General features: G+C 34.7%; 1 protein-coding gene across 2 annotated transcripts in view; it reads left to right on the top strand.

Annotated features, from left to right (window-relative positions):
* Positions 1-8,282: 8,282 nt before the first annotated feature.
* Positions 8,283-23,391, top strand: part of LOC136040210 (carboxypeptidase Q-like) — a 68,818-nt gene continuing 53,709 nt past the window's right edge. The window contains exons 1-2 of one of the 2 annotated variants that reach the window (XM_065724404.1): positions 8,283-8,342; positions 19,164-19,433. In XM_065724404.1, the coding sequence (XP_065580476.1) occupies positions 19,396-19,433 (38 nt within the window). In that variant the 5' untranslated portion in view covers positions 8,283-8,342; positions 19,164-19,395. Of the gene's footprint in view, positions 8,343-19,126; positions 19,434-23,391 lie in introns of those variants that run through there. The other variant, XM_065724413.1, reaches the window with a different exon arrangement.

The raw sequence follows: 23,391 nt of genomic DNA, 5'->3' as shown, positions 1-23,391 counted from the left end.
TCAAAACTTTTGATTCAGCGGTCATGAAACATTTACTTGATCATTTGAAAATGTAAAGTTTGACGAAAAAAATATTTTTAATTTTGTTTGCCTTTAGCAAAGTTTTGGAGAAATCATAGAAATTATGTATGAGGGGATCAGTAGAAATAGAGATGAACGAATATCGATTAAACGCGACTTATGACAAATCCAAAGCAAGCTAAAACCATACATAGTTATGATAGTAAATACACAAGTAATGAGCTAGGGCTAAATAAGCAATACAAAAGGTTCGTCCAACTTTTCAAACATTGTAGTTCTTTAATCTGTTGCTTATTTTGACTTGGAGTAGGCTATATGTACGAATTTCTAGACAAAATAACTATTTCTTTTTAAAAGACTTCAATATCAGAAGAAAATTCTGACGTATAGTAGTGCACATATTGCAGACATTTTGCTTTGTTACCACAGCATTTTATGCATTGGATCTGTACTATGTTGCTGTTTGTTTAAATTTTAAGCTTTTCTTTCCGTTTTTCTTGTTGTTCTTCCTTTTTTAGCGTTTTGTTGTTGTTTTTCTAAATATGTTTTGTTTTTTGTTTGTTTTGTCAACGTATGTTTTTTTTTAGTTTTGGCTATGTTTTGTCTAGTTATTTTCCTTCTTTTTTTCTTCGTTGATAATGACTTCCGGATATGAAGCTAAACTAAACCTACGTTGCTTGAGCAACGTGAAGTGTTGTGGCAGCCCTTGTCCAGCTTCGCCGAATTAAGTGTTGCGAGAGCAACACTTTGGTTTTGTTTCTTTGCTATCGGTTAAACACTGAAGTTGTCAGCCTATCGAAGCTTTTAAAACGTTATGTTCAAAGAAGAACGCCATCAGTAATCACATGATCAAAGGCTATTCCTTATTGTTGAAAAAAACAACAATAACAAAAGAATATTGAAAGAAGGGACTAAATTGATTTTGCAGCCAGTTGAACTTTATCCTTTTCAATCGTAGACATCGTGACGGATCAAGACTTGGAACAATATCTTATATAATCTAGTTGGCATTATAAAGCTATCCGTAACTTTTCAGGATCAAAATACCACAGATGACACTCTATTAATTATTACGAAACTGCCTCGTTGTTTTACGTTATCGTTTGTGCCCGTTGCGTAAAAAACTTAATTCTAGGCTACAGTGAGTATGGGTAGGCTACACCAACTAGCAAAAGTTACAAACCCCTCTTCACTAAAGATGATTGTCGCCTAACAGACGATTATTGCTTACAAGTCCCCTACATGTCTTACCACTGGAACCAACTCCGTCTTATCATCAAATACACTGGAAACAAATAGTAGGTACACCAAATAGCAACATTTGCAAACCCCTCACTGCCAAAGATGATTATGAGCTAACAGCTGACCTTTCCTTACAAGTCCCCTACATGTCTCACAATTGGCATCGCCTCATTTTTGGTTTCAGTGTGTACCCTACTAACTGAAGTTGTCAACCCCTTGAAACTTTCAAACTAGTATTGCTCATGAAGGAATTTTTGTATCAAAAAATGGATGACATATGTTTTGGTCAGCTCATCAAGAGGTATCGATTGCCGTCGAAAAAAAAATTATATCTGTCTTAGTTCAAAAGTTAATTTTTTTTGCCGTAGGCCAAATGTCTAACGTCACCACTTAGAAAGGAGCAAAGGATAAGCTCCAATTTCTTTAGCAATGACAGAACTTTTAAAGTTTAAGAGGTACATCTGATAACATTTCCCTACCTCAATCCCAAGTCCGAAAAAACAAATGATAAACCCAGCGAAAATCACGGCAGCACTTTCGGACCCGTGGGAAAATGCCGCTTTTTTACTTCTGTAAATTTTTCTATTTATCACTCAAAGAAGATACATTAGCTGTGGGGCCGGGTAACTGCCACATATATTTAACACTTATAGATTTTAGTCCATCTTCAATTTGAATGTGGTGCCTGCCTGCTTGCCTGCTAGAACGGAGCTTTCCACTCGAAAGCAGAAACATGGTTTGATGAAACGAAAGCTTGGCTGCACAACTTCAGATACTCCTCTGGCTTGTGGACAAGCAAAAACCATCTTTTTTTGGCCCCAGGCAAGAGTTCTGCGGAGCTTTTCAAAATGTAACGCCATATTCATCAATCCGGCCTGAGGTCCACACTGTCGGAATAAGCCGACATCGGCGGCATTGGAAAAAAAAACGGGACAAAACCAAAGTGTTGCTCTCGCAACACAAATATTCTGACTACTCGTATTATTTTAGTTTTAAAAAGTTTTTATTTTTCATTTTTCTGTCTTATTAAATGTTTAGCCCTTTTTAATTATTTGTTTCAGTTCTAATTACCAGGTTTATTAAGTTTTACCGTCACTTTTTCCTTTTATTTGAATTATTTTTATGCTATTTAATACATCACAAAAATCTATTTTTTATCCTAGCTACATTATAGTGTGGCAAGAATAAATTTTTCAACTTTATCATTTACCTGAATTTCCTCTCTCTTGAATTAGGAACACTTAGACTAAAAAAAAAATGATTTTTAATGCCTCTCTACCATCTCCCCACCCCCCGCCACCACCCTAAAAAATACCTACTTTTTTTTAACCCTGATAATTGTTTCCTAAAAAGGCAGTGCAGAGGATACAAAATGGAAATTTCGAATGAATTAAGCCAACTAAATGAAGCTTACAAGTATCTTACTATAGTAACATTTGATTTCAAGTAAACTGTACATAGGTTTGAGCGAGAATCTGCCACTACACACAATTCTTACCTAGGAAACTGAAAAATTCCAAAATCAGTTTTTTAACACTTCTAAGTTGATTTTCTCAGAATTTCCGCTTTATATCATTTGGACCTTCTTTAACCAACAACTGTTGTTTTGCATTGTATATAACAATTTAAAAATTCTTTGCCTCGGCGCAACTTCTTTTGTCAGTTAAAAAGACTATTTTAAATGACAATTCTCTTTGGATGAGTTCTCTCTTTATATTACATTACTACTGATTAGACATGATAAGCCACGCAGATAAAAAAAAAAAAAAAAAAAAAAAAAAAAAAAAGAAAAAAAAAAAAAACAGACCAAACAAATAGACACACCTTAGTGATCACCCTCTTGGGGAAAAAAATTGCGTTTTTGTGTATAAGGACTTGACACATCCAGACCGGGACTCTAAAACTTTTTGGGGTCTTTTTTGGGTTGTCTCCCCCTTTTCTATATCAAGCGGATCCTCTTGTACTAATATATTGACCAATAGCTTGAAAATTACACACACTATTTAAAAATTTTGGGATCATCGTATAAAATTTTTTTATATAAATTAACGCTAAAATTCTTTTTTTTTTACAAAGTCAGCTAAGATTGGTAAGTGACAAGCTTCCCCTAAAAATATTTGCAATTACTTAGACTTATTCACATTATCCTAATTTTTGGAAAATGAAAGCTGAATCGCTGGGATTTACCAAAAAGATTCCAGTGCCGAAAGTAAGATTCCAGTGCTGGTTTTATAGAAGGGTCCAGTTTGTTTGTTTCTTGAATGACAAGTTTAGATTAAGTCTTTAGATCTGTAATCATTTGTTAGTTTCAGAATTTTGCTTAAAATCAAACTTAAGCTATCATTTGGAAAATCGCAATTGCCATGTAGAGTTAATGTTCGAATTCTTAAGAAATCTCAATTCGATATTAACACTATTCAGATGGCATACATAGAACTATTAGTTTTATCTAATAATAAAAATGTCTACAAGAAGCTTTAATCTATTAAGATACAAAAAAAATATCGCGAGTTCTTCGTCGCGACTAACTATATAATATAATACATAGAAGACTATATAACTAGTAAAACTTTTATCTTATAGCATTAGATATTAAGCTGTCAAGTTCCCTACATAGAAGACGCACTCCATCTTAAAACTTTGGTCCATAAATCAGGTATGGATTTTCCGTATAGCTGCAAGCACCTCTTTGTTTATTTAAAAATATTACTACACAAGATTGAAAAAAGTTCTTGCATTCTGTGATTCATTTTTGTGATATATGAGAGAAAATAGAGACAATGAAGAGCATTAATTTTCTAAAGAGCCCTTTCCCTCGTCTTTTACTTTGAAGTTTTCTACGCTATAAACCGGAGCAATAAATAATCCCAAAGCAAAATGAAAACAAAATTAGATTGGAATAAACCCCGCCTAGTAGAAGGTGACCACCAGGTGAACGTCATTAAATGGGTTATGAAATATGATGACGTTAATGACCATGTAAAAACCCTTAGAAAAAGAATGAGTTCTCCGGCGGTCGTGGCGATTTAGTCCATAAACTTCTTTTTAATTTGCCGCACTCAAAGAAAAATCAAATGCACTTTGAATTATCAAAAAGACGTGGCAATTCTTTATTTGTATATCAAGAATCTTTCCTCATTCCGCTTCAACTACGATTTTAGCATATTTTAAAAGTATATTTGAAAAGGCGTGGCTGTTCGAAATAACCATTTTTAAAAACCTTGAAATTGAATGAAGTACTAGCTATACTGAAAGTTATAGATTGAAAGAACATGCACTTGATAAAGATCTGAATATGTAATATCGCATGAAATACTAAAAAGCAAAATTCAGGCATAGCTATTGAAAAAGTTAGAAGAACAAAAATATAGGGGCTTACGACAACCTCGAGTAGTGGAATAAAACATCAATAGAAATTTTATTCATTTTCTTATCTAGTCATGGTTACAACAAAGTTTAACCTCATTATATAGGCTAAATTTGGACTAATTTAACTATCAGAAAGTAAAATTTGAGCAAAAATAGTCCACTAAGTATATAAACATGAAAGGAATTTGTATTTATATTGATCTCAAGTACGCCAAGTGCATTAAAATTAATAGTTTAAACTATTATAAGCAACATTTGTTAACTTAAGAAAGATCTTATCATTTACACCCCAATGAAGGGAGAAGTGACCCTAAGGAAAATTACACATTGAGACTCAGCAAATACAAGTCCCTATGTACAAATAAACATTTTTTTTTTTAGGAGGAAGAAGGCCATGTTTATTTTTGTATTGTATTTTTCGCAAGTGATAGTATCGAACCAGTGTTCGTAGAATATCCGTATAGGGGTCTACCAATGGTTAGATTTTTTGATGTTTTATGTCGTAAACCACAACACGTTTTGCGCAGCTGGGGCTAAAATGCATTTCATCGGAAATTCTGGCCATTTTTAGCTGCCTTGTAACACAAATCAGCTATTTTGGCCTGATTTTGTCAAAATGCTACAGAGCTAAAATTCCCACACGGCCAATCAGTTCACAGCTATAATAAAGATTAACGCTTGGTCTGCCAGCTCCAGGGTTCATATTGTCTTGGAGTTACATTTTTCCAATCATATTACGGTAAAGTTCATACAAAATGTTGGCATTGGGAAAGATAGAGCAGTAATAGAAGTCCTCTCGCTCACTTTGGTTCTCCTGCTATGCAAACTGAAAATCCTTGCGTAATTTGGTGCTAGCAAGATGCAACCTGCCAATCTATCTGCCACACGGCTGGTGATGATGGTGATGAGTGATGTATGGGGACGTTGGAGGTACCAAGAGCCAAATTTTTTACTCTAATGATATGGATTGAGAATTCTTGCACCTGTCTGCTTCAAAGAAGATGCAACATGTCTGCCTTTCACCGAAGAAAAGAGGTTTGTGGTGGTAGGGTAATGGAGGGGCCGAGGGCCCACTTACCGCTTCCTTATAAAACTGACTAAAAATCTGTGCGCAATTTTAGTTTAAACAAGGAACAGCATGTCTAACTGTTTGCTAAAACTTTGGTGATGAGGTCAGTGTGGGGGGAGGGGTAGTAAGAGAGGTTAATTGCTCACTTAGGCCTTCCATTCAAATAGTTTAGAAGTCTTTGCAAGATTCTTTTTCAAACAAGAGAAAAAAAACCTGCCTTTTTGCTAAAAATTGGACGGTAGGATAGGCGCAGAGGGAGGGACGTTCTACTGGCCCAATTTGGCTCCTCAATCAGTAAAGTTGAAAGTCTCGGCATAATTCTTGCCCAATTTCATTTTTTTTTTTACCTAATAATTGGCACAAAAGGGGCTTAAGGGAGGGGTAAAATGATCCAATTATTTGCTTCTAGCATGTTTTTGTAATGAATCCGGTTTTAGCTGATTTTGGGGGAAAGTTGTTATCTAGTTTTTTCCTTATTTACCACAACAAAGAAGCTATTAGCCCCTCAGAATATCAAAATGATTTATTTGAAGAACGAATTTCCATTTTTAAAAACTTATGCAATATGCATTCATAAGGTCTTCAAGGAGCATTGATCAGTGATAAAATGAACTCTGTATCCATCTTGGTTGAAAAATAGGTTTTCTTTCCGTGGGACAACTTTCTAGTGTAACTACTACAAAAGGAGGAAACGGATTACCAAAACTTCTTCAGTAGCCAGAAAATTATTAAAGCTTAGGATGAATATGTGATACCATTCCTCTAACTCAGTACAAAACATGGAAAATGAAATCACGAACTTAACAGAATCCCAAAAAGATAGACTGGTAGATAGTTTATTTTAACCCACCATCAGAAGAACAACGTGGCGGAGTATAAAGAAAAAAAGAAAAAGGAAAAAGAAAAAGGCGAAAAACAATACTTCAAGATTAAACGATTAGATTACATTCACAATATTCATTCATAGCTCGTATATGAAGTGCAACGGCAGGAAATCATAAAGGTGCTCAAGGGCACCTTTTCTAGCATTAGTTTCCTGTTCTGTCACAGCTTCACGGGGATCTGGAATTTGACACTTATTCAAAAGAAATGAGTTTCTCTCGAATAGCGGTATGTGTATCAAAAACTTCAAATATCTACAAAACGCGGACCTAACTTTTAGTCTCTCTGTTGCTGTGAACCATTCCCAAAGCGGGGAAAGGTAAAGGACATGTGGTAATGCCACTGCTCTGTACATCCTCGCCAAAATTTTGCCGATTGTAAGAATACTTCAGCGGGGCTGGTTTAGTATAGCTCACTCGCAGGTTAGACACAAGGGTATCAAGGAAAAAAGTTCTTGTAGTTTTCTTATCTCGGCCGTACGGAAGACCTAAATATTCGAGCGAAGAAGACGGTGCGATAATAGCACCATCTATGGATACAGTTGGTGTTGGTGCCTCTTGTTTCGCAGAGCTGAAAACCAGAAATTCAGTTTTCTGGCCATTAGCTTGTAGACCAATGGCGCTATAACCAGATACAAGCTTATCTAAGTTATCCTGCAGTACACTCAATGAGAAACTCAACATAAGTAAATCATCAGCATAGCTTATCAAACTCAAATCACAAGTATCAAATCTTAGCCCGCCAGAAATTTGTTTTGTAACCTTAGAAGTCAACGTGTTAAATAATATCGGACTTAAGACGGAACCTTGTCGAAGTCCTCTCTTTAGTTTAACTGGCTCACTGAGTTTTTCAAGCCCAAGTTTCACTCTTATATAGCTATTAGAGTACCAAAATTTTAGAAATCTGTGGGCGAAAGCACAGCTGAGATGCTTTCGAGACCCAAACTGCATGTAGTCTATCACACACTTCGATATAACTTTGCGAAGGACCAATTTTTCCAGCACCTTGCTCAATGTACTCGAGACAGTAATCGGCCTGTAGCCTCCACACTCATTTGCGTTTTTTCCTTTTTTCAGGATGTTGACTCCGGTACAAAACGATTTGGGGACGGTGGCACTATCTATACACATCTGAAAAAGTAGTTGCATATGCTGGATCAAAAGCGGTGAAGCATTGCGCAGATGATTACCATTGACACCATCAAGACCGGGAGCCTTGTTAACCTTTAACTGGCGAACAGCCCTCAAAACATCATTCACAGATACAAAAAGATAATTTCTCTTTTTCAACAGTAAATCAAGATGCATTCATCATATTCCTTTTTCAAGGGAGTATCTTTAGACCCGAAGACCTTCGAATAATGTCTTAACCACTGTTCCTCAGGTATCATGGCACATGGCTTGGATTGCACTTTACTACTTTTGAATTTTTTCCACATATTTTGTGGGTCACGGATAGCCTCTTCCGAAGCAGTTTCTGCTTCCTTCACTTTCAGCTCATACACTTGCTTTGTATTCTCTTTTTGTTTTACGAAAGAGATTGAAGACAGTGCCGGTCCTCGGCTTGCCAGAGTCACGCCACACAGAATACCACATCTTAGACCTCCATTTGGCATGCTTCACGCAAGGATGGTCACTCCATCCTCTTTTCCTTGTGCCTTTCCTAATAACTTCACTAGGCACGGCTGCAGACTCAGCAAGTTGTTTGTAGCAGTAGATGGAAGCACTCTCAGATCTGTGGGAAAGTGCTTATTTTTCAGGTATTTGGATCGTTCTATTTCTTATCCTAAGGTAGTAACTTACGGGTAAAGCTAGTTTCACATTTTAAGCACTTTCAGATTTTTATCTTACTTAAGTCTGAAACTGTCTGCTTTGCTTGAACACTAATTTCCACTTAAAATTGAGAGCTATCTAGAAGAAACGAGAGCTCGGTAAAGCAATTTACGATAGTCTTCTATGTCATTAGACTATAAAACTGCATTTCTTTTCGGCTTTTGGAGTTTAGCTTTTTGCCCTCAAGCAAAAATTATACGCAACTTTCTAAAATGTAAGGGCATCAGGTCAAGACTTTCTGTAAAAGTTACGAAACCTAGATACTTTCCCTCTTTTTCAAACTAATTAAAAGAAGCTTTATCAACGATAACAAGTATTAACATAACGATAACAGAGAAAGCTAGAGAACTACATTAAAGCACAGACGAGCAGAAATAAAATGAAGTTAAAACTAATTAAAACTATTGTAATATCACCATCAATGAATAAATAAAATAAAAAAACAGAAATCACACTGAACACTATTTGTTTTGAAAGCTACTGGGAACAATATTTATTTGAAAATATGTCTTTTTAATTCTTATACCATCAAAAAGACAAAAGAATATTCCCGGAATAACAGAGATTGCTGAAAAGATGTAATGAATTTAGTCTGAGAGTTTAACCTATGCTGATATTCATTCCCCAAAGTCTCAACAATTTTTGATTTAATAATGTTTTAAAGAATGAATATATAAAATATATTTTGTTTCAAACAGTTCGTGGTAAGGAGCGATCCGGCTCAATAGTAACCAAAACTCTAAAAAATTGAACTTTGATATCAATAGCTACATCAAAAGAATCGCATTTTAATGCTGATTTTAAATATGTAATTTTCATTAAGTTTAGTCTTAGCCATCAAAAGTTACGAGCCTGAGAAAATTTGCCTTATTTAGGAAAATAGGGGGAAACACCCCCTAAAAGTCGTAGGATCTTAACAAAATCATACCATCAGATTCAGCGTATCAGAAAACCCAACCGTAATAGTTTCAAGCTCCTATCTGACACCATCAATGACACCATCAGATTCAGCGTATCAGAGAACCCTACTGTAGAAGTTTCAAGCTCCTATCTACAAAAATGTGGAATTTTGCATTTTTTGCCAGAAGACAAATCACGGGTGCGTGTTTATTTGTTTGTTTGTTTTTTGTTTTTTTTTTCACAGGGTTAATCGTATCGACCAAGTGGTCCTAGAATGTCGCAAGAGGGCTCATTCTAACGAAAATGAAAAGTTCTAGTGCCCTTTTTAAGTGACCAAAAAAATTGGAGGGTATCTAGGCCCCCTCCCACGCTCATTTTTTCCCCAAAGTCAACGGATCAAAATTTTGAGATAACCATTTTGAGTCCCTGGGGGAGGGGCTGCAAGTAACAAACTTCAACCAGTGTTTACATATAATAATGGTTATTGGGAAGTGTACAGACGTTTTCAGGGGGATTTTTTTGGTTTTGGGGGTAGGGTTGAGGGAGGGGGCTATGTGGGAGGATCTTTCCTTGGAGAAATATGCCATGGGGGAAAAATTCAATGAAAAGGGCGCAGGACGAATCTGGTCACGTTAGAAAAAAACGTCAAATTCAGAGCTTAATATACAATGCTGGGTGTTCGGAGCCTCTCTATTATGGAGTATAATTTGAAAATAACACAACTATACGAGCGATAAAACATATATACCACAACCATAACTCAACTAACGAAAGAACTGCTAAGAGATAACACAACTATAAAGCGAAAACAGGTGAAAACTAACGGGAAAATAAACGAACTAAGAGGTGGAAGGGGCCCAGAGAAAAAATATAATCCTTTTTCAATTTTGAGCTTAACTTCCGCAAAGGAGTAATAATGTCAGAAGCCCCGAAATACCGAATTATTTTCTTTTCAAACAGTTCGTGGTAAAGAACTGTAGTAAGGGGCGACCCGGCTCAATAGTAAACGGAACTCTAAAAAACGGAATTTTGATGCTAAAAGATACATCAAAAGAATCGAATTTTCACGCTGATTCTAAATATATAAGTTTCAATTAATTTAGTCTTTGTCATCAAAAGTTACGAGCCTGAGAAAATTTGCCCTATTTTGGAAAAAAAAGGGGGAAACATCCCCTAAAAGTCATAGAATCTTAACGAAAATCACACTATCGCATTCGGCATATCAGAGAACTCTATAGCAAAAATTTCAAGCTCCTATCTAAAAAAAATGTGGAATTTCATAATTTTTGCCAGAAGACAAATCACGGGTGTGTGTTTATTTGTTTTTTTGTTGTTTTCTTTTTCTTTTCCCCAGGGGTCATCGTATCAACCAGGTGGTCTTAGAGTGTCGCAAGAGGGCTCATTCTTACGGAAATGAAAAGTTATAGTGCCCTTTTTAAGTGACCAAAAAAAATTGGAGGGCAAATAGGCCCCCTCCCACGCTATTTTTTTCCAGAAGTCAACAGATTAAAATTTTAAGATAGCCATTTTGTTCCGCATAGTCGAAAACCATAATAACTATGTCTTTGGGAATGACTTACTTGGGAATGGCTGCAAGTTACAAACTTTGACCAGTGTTTCAAACAGTTCGTGGTAACGAACTGTAGTAAGGAGCGACCCGGCTCAATAGTAACCAAAACTCTAAAAAATTGAATTTTGATATCAATAGCTACATCAAAAGAATCGCATTTTAATGCTGATTTTAAATATATAAGTTTAATCAAGTTTAATCTTACCCATCAAAAGTTACGAGCCTGAGAAAATTTGCCTTATTTAAGAAAATAGGGAGAAACACCCCCTAAACGTCGTAGGATCGTAACGAAAATGACACCATCAGATTCAGCGTATCAGAGAACCCTACTATAGAAGTTTCAAGCTCCTATCTACAAAAATGTGGAATTTTGTATTTTTTGCCAGAAGACAAATCACGGGTGCGTGTTTATTTGTTTGTTTTTTTTTTTGTTTTTTTTTTTTTTCTTTTCCCCAGGGGTCATCGTATCGACCAAGTGGTCCTAGAATGTCGCAAGAGGGCTCATTCTAACGGAAATGAAAAGTTCTAGTGCCCTTTTTAAGTGACCAAAAAAATTGGAGGGCATCTAGGCCCCCTCCCACGCTCATTTTTTTCCCAAAGTCAACGGATCAAAATTTTGAGATAGCCATTTTGTTCAGCATAGTCGAAAACCATAATAACTATGTCTTTGGGGATGACTTACTCCCCCACAATCCCTGGGGGAGGGGCTGCAAGTTACAAACTTTGACCAGTGTTTACATATAGTAATGGTTATTGGGAAGTGTACAGACGTTTTCAGGGGGATTTTATTTTGTTTGGGGGTGGGGCTGAGGAGAGGGGGCTATGTTGGAGGATCTTTCCTTGGAGGAATCTGTCATGAGGGAAGAAAAATTCAATGAAAAGGGCGCAGGGTTCTCTAGCACTACTATAAGAAAACAATGAAAAATAAACATGAAAACGTTTTTTCAAATGAAAGGAAGAAGTAGCATTGAAACCTAAAACGAACAGAGATAATTACGCATATGAGGGGTTCTAAAAATACTTTAGTATAAAGAGCGAGGTATTTAGGAGGAGATAAATACCTTGCTCTTTATGCTAAAGTATTTTTAGTAATTTCAACTATTTATTCTACGGCCTTTCTGATTCAGGGGTCATTCTTAAAGAATTGGGACAAAACTTACGATTTAGTGTAAAGAGCGAGGTATTAACGAGGGTAAAAACCCCCTCGTATACATAATAAAAATATAAGGTTATGAAAGTTTGTTATGTAAGTTAATTCTTAAGCTACGTGTATTTCTTACTAATAAAAACGTTCATTAAAAATTAAAAGTTCTAGTTGCCATTTTAAGTGACCGAAAAATTGGAGGGCAACTAGGCCTCCTTCTCCACCCCTTGTTTCTCAAAATCGTCTGATCAAAACTAAGAGAAAGCCATTTAGCCAAAAAAAGAATTAATATACAAGTTTCATTTTAATAATTTATGTGCGGAGAGCCAAAACCAAACATGCATTAATTCAAAAACGTTCAGAAATTAAATAAAAAAAACTAATTTTTTTAGCTGAAAGTAAGGAGCGACATTAAAACTTAAAACGAACAGAAATTACTCCGTATATGAAATGGGTTGTCCCCTCCGCAATCCCTCGCTCTTTACGCTAAAGTTTGACTCTTTGCCACAATTCTACTTTTTAAAACAATTAAAAACTTTAGCGTAAAGAGCGAGGGATTGCGGAGGGGACAACCCATTTCATATACGGAGTAATTTCTGTTCGTTTTAAGTTTTAATGTCGCTCCTTACTTTCAGCTAAAAAAATTAGTTTTTTTTTATTTAATACATATAGTAATGGTTATAGGGAAGTGTACAGACGTTTTCATGGGGATTTTTTGGTTTGGGGGTGGGGTTGATGGGAGAGGGCTTTGTGGGAGGATCTTTCCTTTGAGGAATATGTCATGGGGGAAGAAAAATTCAATCAAAAGGGCGCAGGATTTTCTAGCATTACTATAAAAGAAACAATGAAAAAATAAACATGAAAAAGTTTTTTCAAATGAAAGTAAGGAATAGCATTGAAATTTAAAACGAACAGAGATTATTACGCATATGAGGGGTTCTAAAAATACTTTAGCATAAAGAGCGAGGTATTTAGGAGGAGATAAATACCTCGCTCTTTATGCTAAAATATTTTTAGTAATTTCAACTATTTATTCTATGGCCTTTTAGATTCAGGGGTCATTCTTAAAGAATTGGGACAAAACTTACGATTTAGTGTAAAGAGCGAGGTATTAACGAGGGTACGAACCCCCTCGTACACATAATAAAAATATAAGAATATAAAAGTTTGTTACGTAATTTAATTCTTAAGTTACGTATATTTTTTACTAATAAAAACGTTCGTTGAAAATTAAAAGTTCTAGTAGGCTTTTTAAGTAACCGAAAAATTGCAGGGCAGCTAGGCCTCCTTCCCCACCCCTTATTTCTCAAAATCGTCTGATCAAAACTAAGAGAAAGCCATTTAGCCAAAAAAAAATTAATATACTAATTTCATTTCAATAATTTATGTGCGGAGAGCCAAAATCAAACATGCATTAATTCAAAAACATTCAGAAATTAAATAATAAAAACTAGTTTTTTTAACTGAAAGTAAGGAGCGACATTAAAACTTAAAACGAACAGAAATTACTCCATATATGAAATGGGTTGTCCCCTCCGCAGTCCCACGCTCTTTACGCTAAAGTTTGACTCTTTGCCACAATTCTACTTTTTAAAACAATTAAAAACTTTAGCGTAAAGAGCGTGGGACTGCGGAGGGGACAAGCCATTTCATATACGGAGTAATTTCTGTTCGTTTTAAGTTTTAATGTCGCTCCTTACTTTCAGTTAAAAAAACTAGTTTTTTTTATTTAATTTCAGTAAAGCTCAAGTGACGTCCTGGTCCTTAGAACTCTTAGGGGGTGTCACTTTTCTCTTGTTTTTGGTCATTTTTGCTCATTTCAAGTTTGACTTGAAAATTTATTGTAATTTTTATTAGTTTAGCGTCTCAATTGTTTATTAGTAGTTATTTATGTCCATTTTAAGCTTGAATTATTATTTTTCTGTATTTCTGATTATCTTTGGCTACTTGCCCTCCAAACTGATTTTTAATTTAAAAAGGGAACTATAACTTTTAGTTTCCGTTCAAATGAGCGTTGTCCAGTCTTCTAGGACCATTAGTTGATGCGATCACCCAGGGGAAAACAGAAAAACCACCAAACAAATTAACAGGCACCCCTGTTCTTTCTTCTGGCAAAAAAACACAAAATTTCACATTTTTCTAAATAGGAGCTGGAACCCTCTGCAATACGACTGTCTGACATGCAGAATATGACGGTTTCATTTTCATTAAGATTGTTGGATTTTTTTCATTTAAAATGCGCTCTTTGAGACACCTGCCCCCCACCTACAGAATGACCCACCATTCCTCCTTCGTAATAGCCGAAGAGCATTTACACATCTTTGTACATAGTTTATGGAATATGGAGCCAATCAGTTTAGTTAAAGGAAGCCTTAAAATAGATACTATAAACTTTTTCTTCATTAATAATGCAGATATCACACCGCAGCACCCTTTTTTAGGCTCAGTCTAAACAAGGGGAGATGAGAGGGTAATTCATACCTCCTTCTCCTTATACCTCTTACTATCTTTATCCGAAGGACCATAGAGAGCTGGACAATTTGGGCTGTGAAACGCCCTCTTTTAGGCATTTCCCCATCCCTTCCGTCTAAATATTGAACCACCGCCCTACAACAGCTGATGCGCGATTATACAGCACTAAATATAATTTAATGAAAATTCAAGTAAATCAACTCATTTAAATCAAGCATGAATATAAATTTCAATATTAACCATTTACCTTGTATAGACTACGTCACTTTTCAGGAATGAATGCGCACCATGTGGAACTGTCTCCTCTGCAACTGGTTGCAGATTGACAAATAAAAGCCAAATTGTATAGTTTTTTTCATACTTTTAATTGGTTGCCTGCCTCAGAATTTTCAGCTAAGTGCAACTTGGTTCTTTTTTAGGTAAAATTGTTGTTCATATACACAAAATGGAAGAAAATGCCAATTTCTCGTGGCACAATATTTCGGGTTACTTAAAAAGGCCCTAAAACTTTTAATATCCGTTCGAATGAGGCCTCTCCCGATCTTTTAGGACCGTCAGTCCAAGACAATAGCCCCTGAAAAATCACGCATCCGTGCTTTTTCTTCTGCGAAAAAAAATGCAAAACTCCACATTTGTGCAGTTTGGAGCTTGAACCCTTTAAAATAAAGATCATCAATAAAGATCACCTAAAATAAAGATCACCACTAAAATTTTTAATATCCGTTCGAGTGAGGCCTATCCCGATCTTCTAGGACCGTCAGTCCAAGACGATAGCCCCTGAAAAATCACGCATCCATGATCTTTTCTTCTGCGAAAAAAAAATGCAAAACTCCACATTTGTGCAGTTAGGAGCTTGAACCCTCTAAAAAAAAATTACCAATGAGATGAATCTAATTGTGTGATTTTCATCAAAATCACTTCCCTTATTGAATATTTCCCCCACGTTTTTCGAAAATTTGGCAAATTTTCTCAGGATCGTATTTTTGATGGGTAACATTGAGATATGAGATATACATTTATTAAGAAAAGAAAACAAACGCTATTCGCCGTTCGCCTACCAAGAAAGGCAATAAGCTTGGAAGGTCAAGCGAGCTTATCACCCTCAGCTAGAACATTAAACTTAATGACTTTTATACCCGTGGAATCAGCGTAAATAGCCAATTCTTTCGACATCTTAATTATATATCAAAATTTCTTGTTTTAAGTTTCAGTTACTAATGGGCCGAATGGTCTAGTAGTCGAATCTCTAAACTCATTGTTTGATCCCTGGCCCTAACTATTAGATAATTTTTTCCCTCTGGCTAAGAATACTTTAATTTTTAATTTTCCTTTTCTGGCTTAGAATATTTAGTCTTTCTGAAGATTCCCCAATTAGTTAGTGTCTGAAAAATCCACGTCGGTTGATGAGTCATCCAGGAAATCAGATAGCTCTAAAACGACGTCCGGGCTGTCTTTCAGCTTGAATTGAAAATTCGAGGATTTTTGCCAGCTGCTGGGATATGACTTTATTCCGAATTTCCACGATTGGTCAGAACCTCAAAAGGAAATCACCCACTGTAAAGTCTCTACTTTGTAGGCTTATGGTAGTGTTGGCCAACAATACTGGGTTCGTCCAGTGAATGATTTCCACCATCGCTAATTTTCGTTAAGATTGTATGAAGAATAAAGTATTTGTTCAACATCTAATTATTTAAAAAAAACATTCCGAAAAAAAGGTTTTCAAAGAAAAGTTTTCTTTTGAAGAGGTTTTCAAAGGTTTTCTATATTAAACATAAGATCAGCAGATACAAATACCTGCGAAAATTCAAGCTAGAAACGACAAGAAATTACTATTAAAGAATAAATGAAACCCAAAACAAACAGAAATTAAATAAACAATTATAGCAAAAAATTCAACAATTATTAATATAAACGAATAAATTACAAGAAATTACTATCAAAGAATAGATGAAACATGAAACCCATAATGAACAGAAATTAAATAAACAATCATAGCAAATAAACATACAATAATTACTAATATAAATGAATAAATAAGTCTTAAAACAAGTGAAACTTAAATTGGACACGTAAATCAGGCTTGAAATGGACAAAAATCGCTACAAACAAGAGTTGGTTTTGCCTCCTTCTCTCACTTTACTGAAAACGAATTACGTTACAAATATTTTATTTTGTACTTATTGCAACATTGAAAATAAACATAAAAATTAGAGTCGAATTAAAATTTGGAGCTTTTAGCAATTAATAGCATTATATTTCAAGTATTCAGTTTAATTTTATTAGTTCTGTCCAAGACTGTTCAAGACAAATATAATTTCACCACAAATAAGAGTTTGGATACTGCCCCCTTTCTTAACTGTGAAAGTCAAAAGCCTATTCCGTCATTGGCGCTTAACTGAAAACGAATTATATGACAAATATTTGCTTTTCCAGTTATTACAGAAATAAAATTACAGCGAAACAAAATCTCGAACTTATTATCTTTCAACAATTGGCATCATCATATATCAAATATTTAGTTTGATTTTATTTGTTCTTTCCAAGACTGTCAAGACACATATAGTTTTCAGTAAAGCGCCAATGACGCAGTAGGTTTTAGGTTTTTCCAGTGAGTAAAAGTAAAACATAAAAAAATCCAGTATTTTTTCCAGTAAAGTAAAAATTCCAGTAAAGTAAAACTCAAACTCTTGTTTGTAGTGATTTTTTTATTCACTCCTTTTAAGATTTATTTATTCATTTATATTAATTTCTTTTGTATGTTTGTTTGCTATGACTGTTTCTTTGATTTCTGTTCGTTTTGTGTTTCATTTATTCTTTGATAGTAATTTCTTGTAATTTATTCATTTATATTAGTGATTGTTGTATGTTTTTTTTTTTGCTATAATTGTTTATTTAATTTCTGTTCGTTTTGGGTTTCATTTATTCTTTGATAGCAATTTCTTGTCGTTTATAGTTTGAATTTTAATAGGTATTTGTATGCTGATCTTAAGTTTAATATGGCCTTTACTTTTTTTTGAAAAACTTCTTTTTCGGAAAGTTTTTAAATTAATTTTTGTTCGTTTTTGGTTGCAAAAAGCTTAAAGTTTTTAGAAAATGCCTTATTTCAACATAATTTTTTTAACATCAAACTTTCTCGAAGTATCAAAACTAGTATCAAAGTACCAAAGTATCAAAGCAAAGAAAGCATCTAAGTAAACAAGGTATCCAAGTAAACAAAGTAACAATAAGCAAGTTCCATAACTCAAAGCCATTTCCCTGGAGCTGAGGCGGGGAAGGTTCAGACCTGGAAGTATATTTGTTTTGTCTTTGAACTATTTTGAACAAAATTGTTGTCTCAAAATTTTTAATAGATGCCCTTTGGAAAATTGGGGCGTGGGCTAATTCCCTATTTATCACTCTTGACTCTTAAAAAAGAACTAAAAGTTTCAATTAACGATCAAATGAGCCCCCTCCGAAGTTAATACGTCCACTACTTACACAAAAACTTATATTCTAATAGCGGGCAAGTTGCATAAATTACAATCCTTTCCCTACTGTCTATGGAAGATTTCTCAACCCCTAAGTTACAGAAATTTGAATTTAGGATTATTTAAAGAAAAATGGCTATTTCGAAAGTTTTATAAGATGTATTTGGGGGGGGGGGGAGGCACAAGAAGGGCTTCTTACTTTTGATCATTTTCGATACTTAAAAAGGGCAAAATAATTCCCGCTCAAATGAGCTTCCTTCAAAGTTTATACGACCACGCCTTCCATTGAAGCTTTATATGTTAACGATGGGCTGCTAGTATAGCTTACAGCAATTTCCCCCAGGACTGGGAGGAGGGGGCTGTAACCCAAAACCATAGTTATGTGACATTTGGACGATTTTGAACAAAACGGCTAACTCAAAATTTTGATCGAAAGCATTAAAAAAAAGGCGTGGGAAAAGGGTTGCCTACCGTCTGATTATTCTTGACTTTTAAAAATGGAGCTAACACTTTCAATTTGAATCGAATGAGGCTTTTCCGAAGTCTCAACAATTACCCCTTCGACAAAAACCTTCTATATGAACAATGGACAGCTTGCATAACATACAGCCCTTGCCCTGAGGACAGTTAATAACCTGTCGGTTATCAACTGTCAAAATCCGGTTAATTGACAGCTATTCGGTTGTCAATTTCAAAAGATTATCAACTAGTTGCAACTTCTTTTTAAAATTTTCTTTTTAATTTCTTACTAATTAGTTATTTTTATCTTTCATTCACTCTTCTATTCATTTTTTTTCTTCTTTGCTTTTATTCTAGTTACGGTTGGACATTTTTGCAGACAAGAGGTCATCTCATAAATTCATATTGACAACATGCGCTGACTCAAATTATTTCCTTTTTATTGATTTTCTTCATTCTAGGTTTATCAGCCATTTCTTGAAGGATAAGTGACATATACGGTCCCCTATACTTCCTCAATATAGCATCACTATAGCCAATATTCTTTTTTGTTCAATGAAGTTTGATATAAAATATATGTAATTAATTCTTCATAAATCAAACCTTTCTACTGCACATTGTAACAAACTGAGCATTTTTTTATAATATGTACACTGAAGCAGCTTTTTGATGCTATTGCGGATGAGATTTGTTTTCCTGCATCTTATATCTTTATTTCTTCCTTTTCTGTTTTCAGATATGGACTTCTACAAATGTCTTTCTTTTACTATTTTTAAAGAAAATATCCTGAATTTGAAGAAAGTCATCAAGTTTTCAGAGTCGATAATCAAGAAGTTATTATGAAGGCACTGGCGTTGAGAGGCAAAATGCCGAGAGGGGTGAAGCGGTGGACTATGGTCAACCAATGGTGTAGATAACCGAGAATTTATTGGAAGGCAGTGGCATAGAAAGGCGCAGTGTCAAGAAGGATGGTGAAGGAGTTGACTAAGATCAACCGATGGACCAGGTAGGGTTTTCAGATAAGCCGAGAAAGGTCAGGAAGCTGAATTTAAAGGGTTCAGCGGATTCTGGGTCAAGAAGGTCTGAGCTCCTATGGGTGAATAGAGAGGTAGGTGATGATCAACAAGCCTCAAAAAGCTTGCAACTTTCGTGCCATGAACAATAAGACAGGATGGCACGGTGAGAGGATTTCGTATCATGGAAAATTACAGATAATGGTACGGCAACAGTATTCTGTGCCATGAATAATCAGAAAGGTTGATGTAGCGAGGTAACAGAGATTTTTATGCCATGGACAAAAAGAGAGGATGACACGGGGAGAAAGAGTTTCGTGCCGAGAAAAACAATTTTGCGTCTTGGGCGTTAAAAGTTTTTGACGGTCTGTTTCGTGGGGAAGGTGTTTTTTATCGTTCTTGGAGACGTTGGCAAGGATAAAGGCTATCTTAAGAAGCAAATTTAATTTTATCAAGTATCCAAGTAGACATGGCAATAAAGCTGACACATGATCACTTACAACCTGTTGGTCACATATCAATGGAAAAGACATTAGACCGAGTTAGTCATATATTTATGTTTAATGGAATGAGCTCAAAATCCGAGAGTGTTCCGAAAATTGCAATTATTGCTTGCTTAGAAATGAAATGCATCAGATTCTAGCTGTTTCTTCAGAGGTATTTGAAGCTAGCTCAATTTCTATTGCACAATCAAAGGTGCGAATAGAGCCAAGTCTAGTTAGTCCAGAAGTGTCCATAAAGGTAAGTTGAAAGCTGAAGTATGGATATTGAAGTTGAGAAAACAGTTTTAGGAGAAGTAGTAGAAAGAAACTTATAAGTCTTAAGGTTATTCTAGAGATTAGTAAAACTATATTGAGCTGCAAATGGTGATGGGAATAGAAGTCATAGTTAAAAGGACGATTCAGATAGGTTTATTGTTGATTAACTTTACCGGAGATTAGTTTCTCTAAACATGAATAACAGAAAGATAAATAAGATAAGCGAAACCTATATAGCAATTCCTCACAATCGGATTATTTATTTCTTCATGATGTATTATGAATAGTAAACGAATCAACTAACTTGTGGGAAAAATCGTGGGAAAAAAATTGGGTTATATTGGTGAAAATAAAAAAAAGTATATAAAAATTTTTCACTTTGGTTATTCAAATGAAGATTGTTATTTTTAAAAGATATTGTTTCAAAGTAATAATCAAAAATAAGTTCGTTTTAAAGTATATTTTGCTTATATTACTTCTTTTTGTTAGATTTTGAGTTATTCGAATTTTGTGCCAACTCGGAAAAATATTTCATAGCACAGATTTTGTGTATATTGTTGTTCAACTTTAGTGCCAATATTCAATTTTATCTTCTTTTTTAGTGTACTTTTATGAGGGGATAGGTTTTTTTATTAATTAAGTACAAATTATTCATTTTTGTTATTATTTAAGCTATTAAACTATTTAGTTGTAAGCTTTTATGATGTGTGTTCATTCGTTTTAACCTATTTCTATATTAGATTATGTAGTTGTAAATTCACTAAGTTTCTTTCAGTGACCAGGCCTCTATTTCCTTGAACACTAAGGTCAATATTATATACTTTGATGATATATATTAATTCCTTTTCTTTGTTAGAAACAGAGTTTTGGATTAAGTAATTTTCTGGGAATGCCCTGGTATCCATTTCCTAGTTTAAATTAGTATAAGAGACAAGTTAATATCACTTTTATCAGTTCTAATCTTTTTTGGCCAACTCACTTTCGTCAGTTTCTAATTCTTATAAATGCCATATATCAGGAGCAGCCAAGGCTATCAAATTGAAACTTTCATGGAATGATGAGGGGGATATTAGACTAAAACTAAAGACCATATATGCATCTTGGTTGTTAAAAAAGACGTATGTACAGTTCCCAGAAACGATAAAGGGCATTAAGTCAAAACTTTTAGGCTATGCTGAAGGTATTTGAAACTAAATAAAAATTCACTACGTTCATCCAGGTTGTCAAAAAGGCTTATGTAAAGTAAATCAGAAACATATAAGGGTACTAAGTTAAAAAATTCGGGAAAGATTATGGAGTATTAAACTAAATCTAAAGACGACATTTAGATCCAGGTAGTCATAAAGGTGCCATCAAACCATATCATAGGTGGCCAAGTGCATTAAGTTGAAATTTCTAGGGAATGTTGAGGGGGATATTGAGCTAAATCATAAAGACACTATGTGCACCCTAGGTTATTGAAACAATGTGTCAGTAACATCTCAGGAATAGCTAAGGTTAATAATTTGAAACTTTCAGGGAATGTTGAGGGGGGTTTTATATTAAATCATAAAGTCATTGTTTACATCCAGTTTGTCAAAATATTATATCTGCAACATTTTGGAAGAAACAGATTAGAATAGTAAGTTGAAACTGGATGAGAATTGTTGGAACTCGGAAACTATTCAACTAAAGCGAAAAATATGATATGGATCCAGGTTTTCAAAATAACATATCTGGAATATCTCAGGAACAGCTAATGGTGCGAAGTTAAGCCTTTCAGGTGATTTTTGTAGGGATAATGAGCTATATCAAAAGACGACATATGCATCAAGGTGGTGACAACATCTGCTTAAAGTATACCAGGGACGGCTAAGAGTATTAAAATGAAACTTTAAAGGAACGTTGAGGGGGTTGTTGAACTAACCCAAAAAACTCTATGTGCCTCCAGGTTGTCAAAATGGTTTGTCTGCAATATATTAGGAGCAGCTAAGGCTATCAAAATGAAACTTTCAGGCAATGATGAGGGGGTATTGAACTAAATTTCATGTAAATTATCTTTTTTGAAGTGTGTTTGTTTATTTTCCATGAAACAAATTTACATAAAACAAATTTTATTACGTTGAATTTTGATTAACATTTACAGATTGACTGAAGAATTTACTGAAAATTTCCGTGCAGCGCATAAAAATTGTTATTCTTTCAGTTTTTTTCAAGAAAACTGTTCGGAAAATGGGTTGCCTGCTACGACTAAAACACATTTTATGTTTTTTTTCTTCTTGTGGTTGTATACAGTGTTAACTTACTGTCATCACCTTTATTCACTGGAAACCTCCAAACACTGGACTCACAGTCAGTCTTATTTTAACACGACACGGCCTTTCTTCATTTTTATCTTTATTATTAATCCGATGTCTGGCCTCTGTCTACTTTCCTTCTTTGAAGCATTACAAGTTGATGATCTTATGGATGCTTTACTGTATTGTGAGCCAACTTGGTAATGTTATTTCTCTAAAGGCACTTCGACCGTAATCACGATTGAAAAGCAATCGTTTCCGTCATACTACACACAAGAATAAGCCTTTGACTCTTTCTTAGTAGGAAGTAATAAAGAACTAACAACGTTGTCATTGCTGTAACCCAAGACACCTTTTAAAGTATATTTGATACAGCCTCGAAGATCTATTAACTTTTTCTTGGTAGCTTTTATCACTTATTTGTCCTTTCAGCCTCTTATAATGGTACTAAGGCCATTGCAACTGACATCATCATACAGTTTTACTAAAACGTAATTTATGGTAGTAACTAACGATTATAACGTCATTCATTAACTTGTGGACGAGCAAGTTTTTGTCAAAAAATCACTACATTTTAAATATTATGTTTTGTTAATTAAAAATGGCACTAAATATTGCAACTTCCTTTAAAATGAGCTTTTAAACAGTTCTCTGTGATGTTCCAGTGCCCCACTAGTATCAAGGAAAAAAGAGAATACTTCAGTGCCACCCATGCAAAAAAAAAGTAATTTTTCTTGTTGTTTAAGCCAGGGGACTGCAAGCTTTCTGTATAAGATTTCGATATTTCCTTAAATTTTTCTTCAAAATAACATTTTACTATTCAGACTAATTTAGATAATGGCTACCTTCCCTGAATCAGCTAGACATGGCAATCTTTTCTCACTTCTCTTTTTTTTAAACTCATTTTATAATTTTTT

The sequence above is a fragment of the Artemia franciscana genome, chromosome 2 (genome assembly GCF_032884065.1).
Source record: "Artemia franciscana chromosome 2, ASM3288406v1, whole genome shotgun sequence".
NCBI lineage: Eukaryota > Metazoa > Arthropoda > Branchiopoda > Anostraca > Artemiidae > Artemia > Artemia franciscana.
This window is presented reverse-complemented; position numbering and strand designations above follow the sequence as displayed.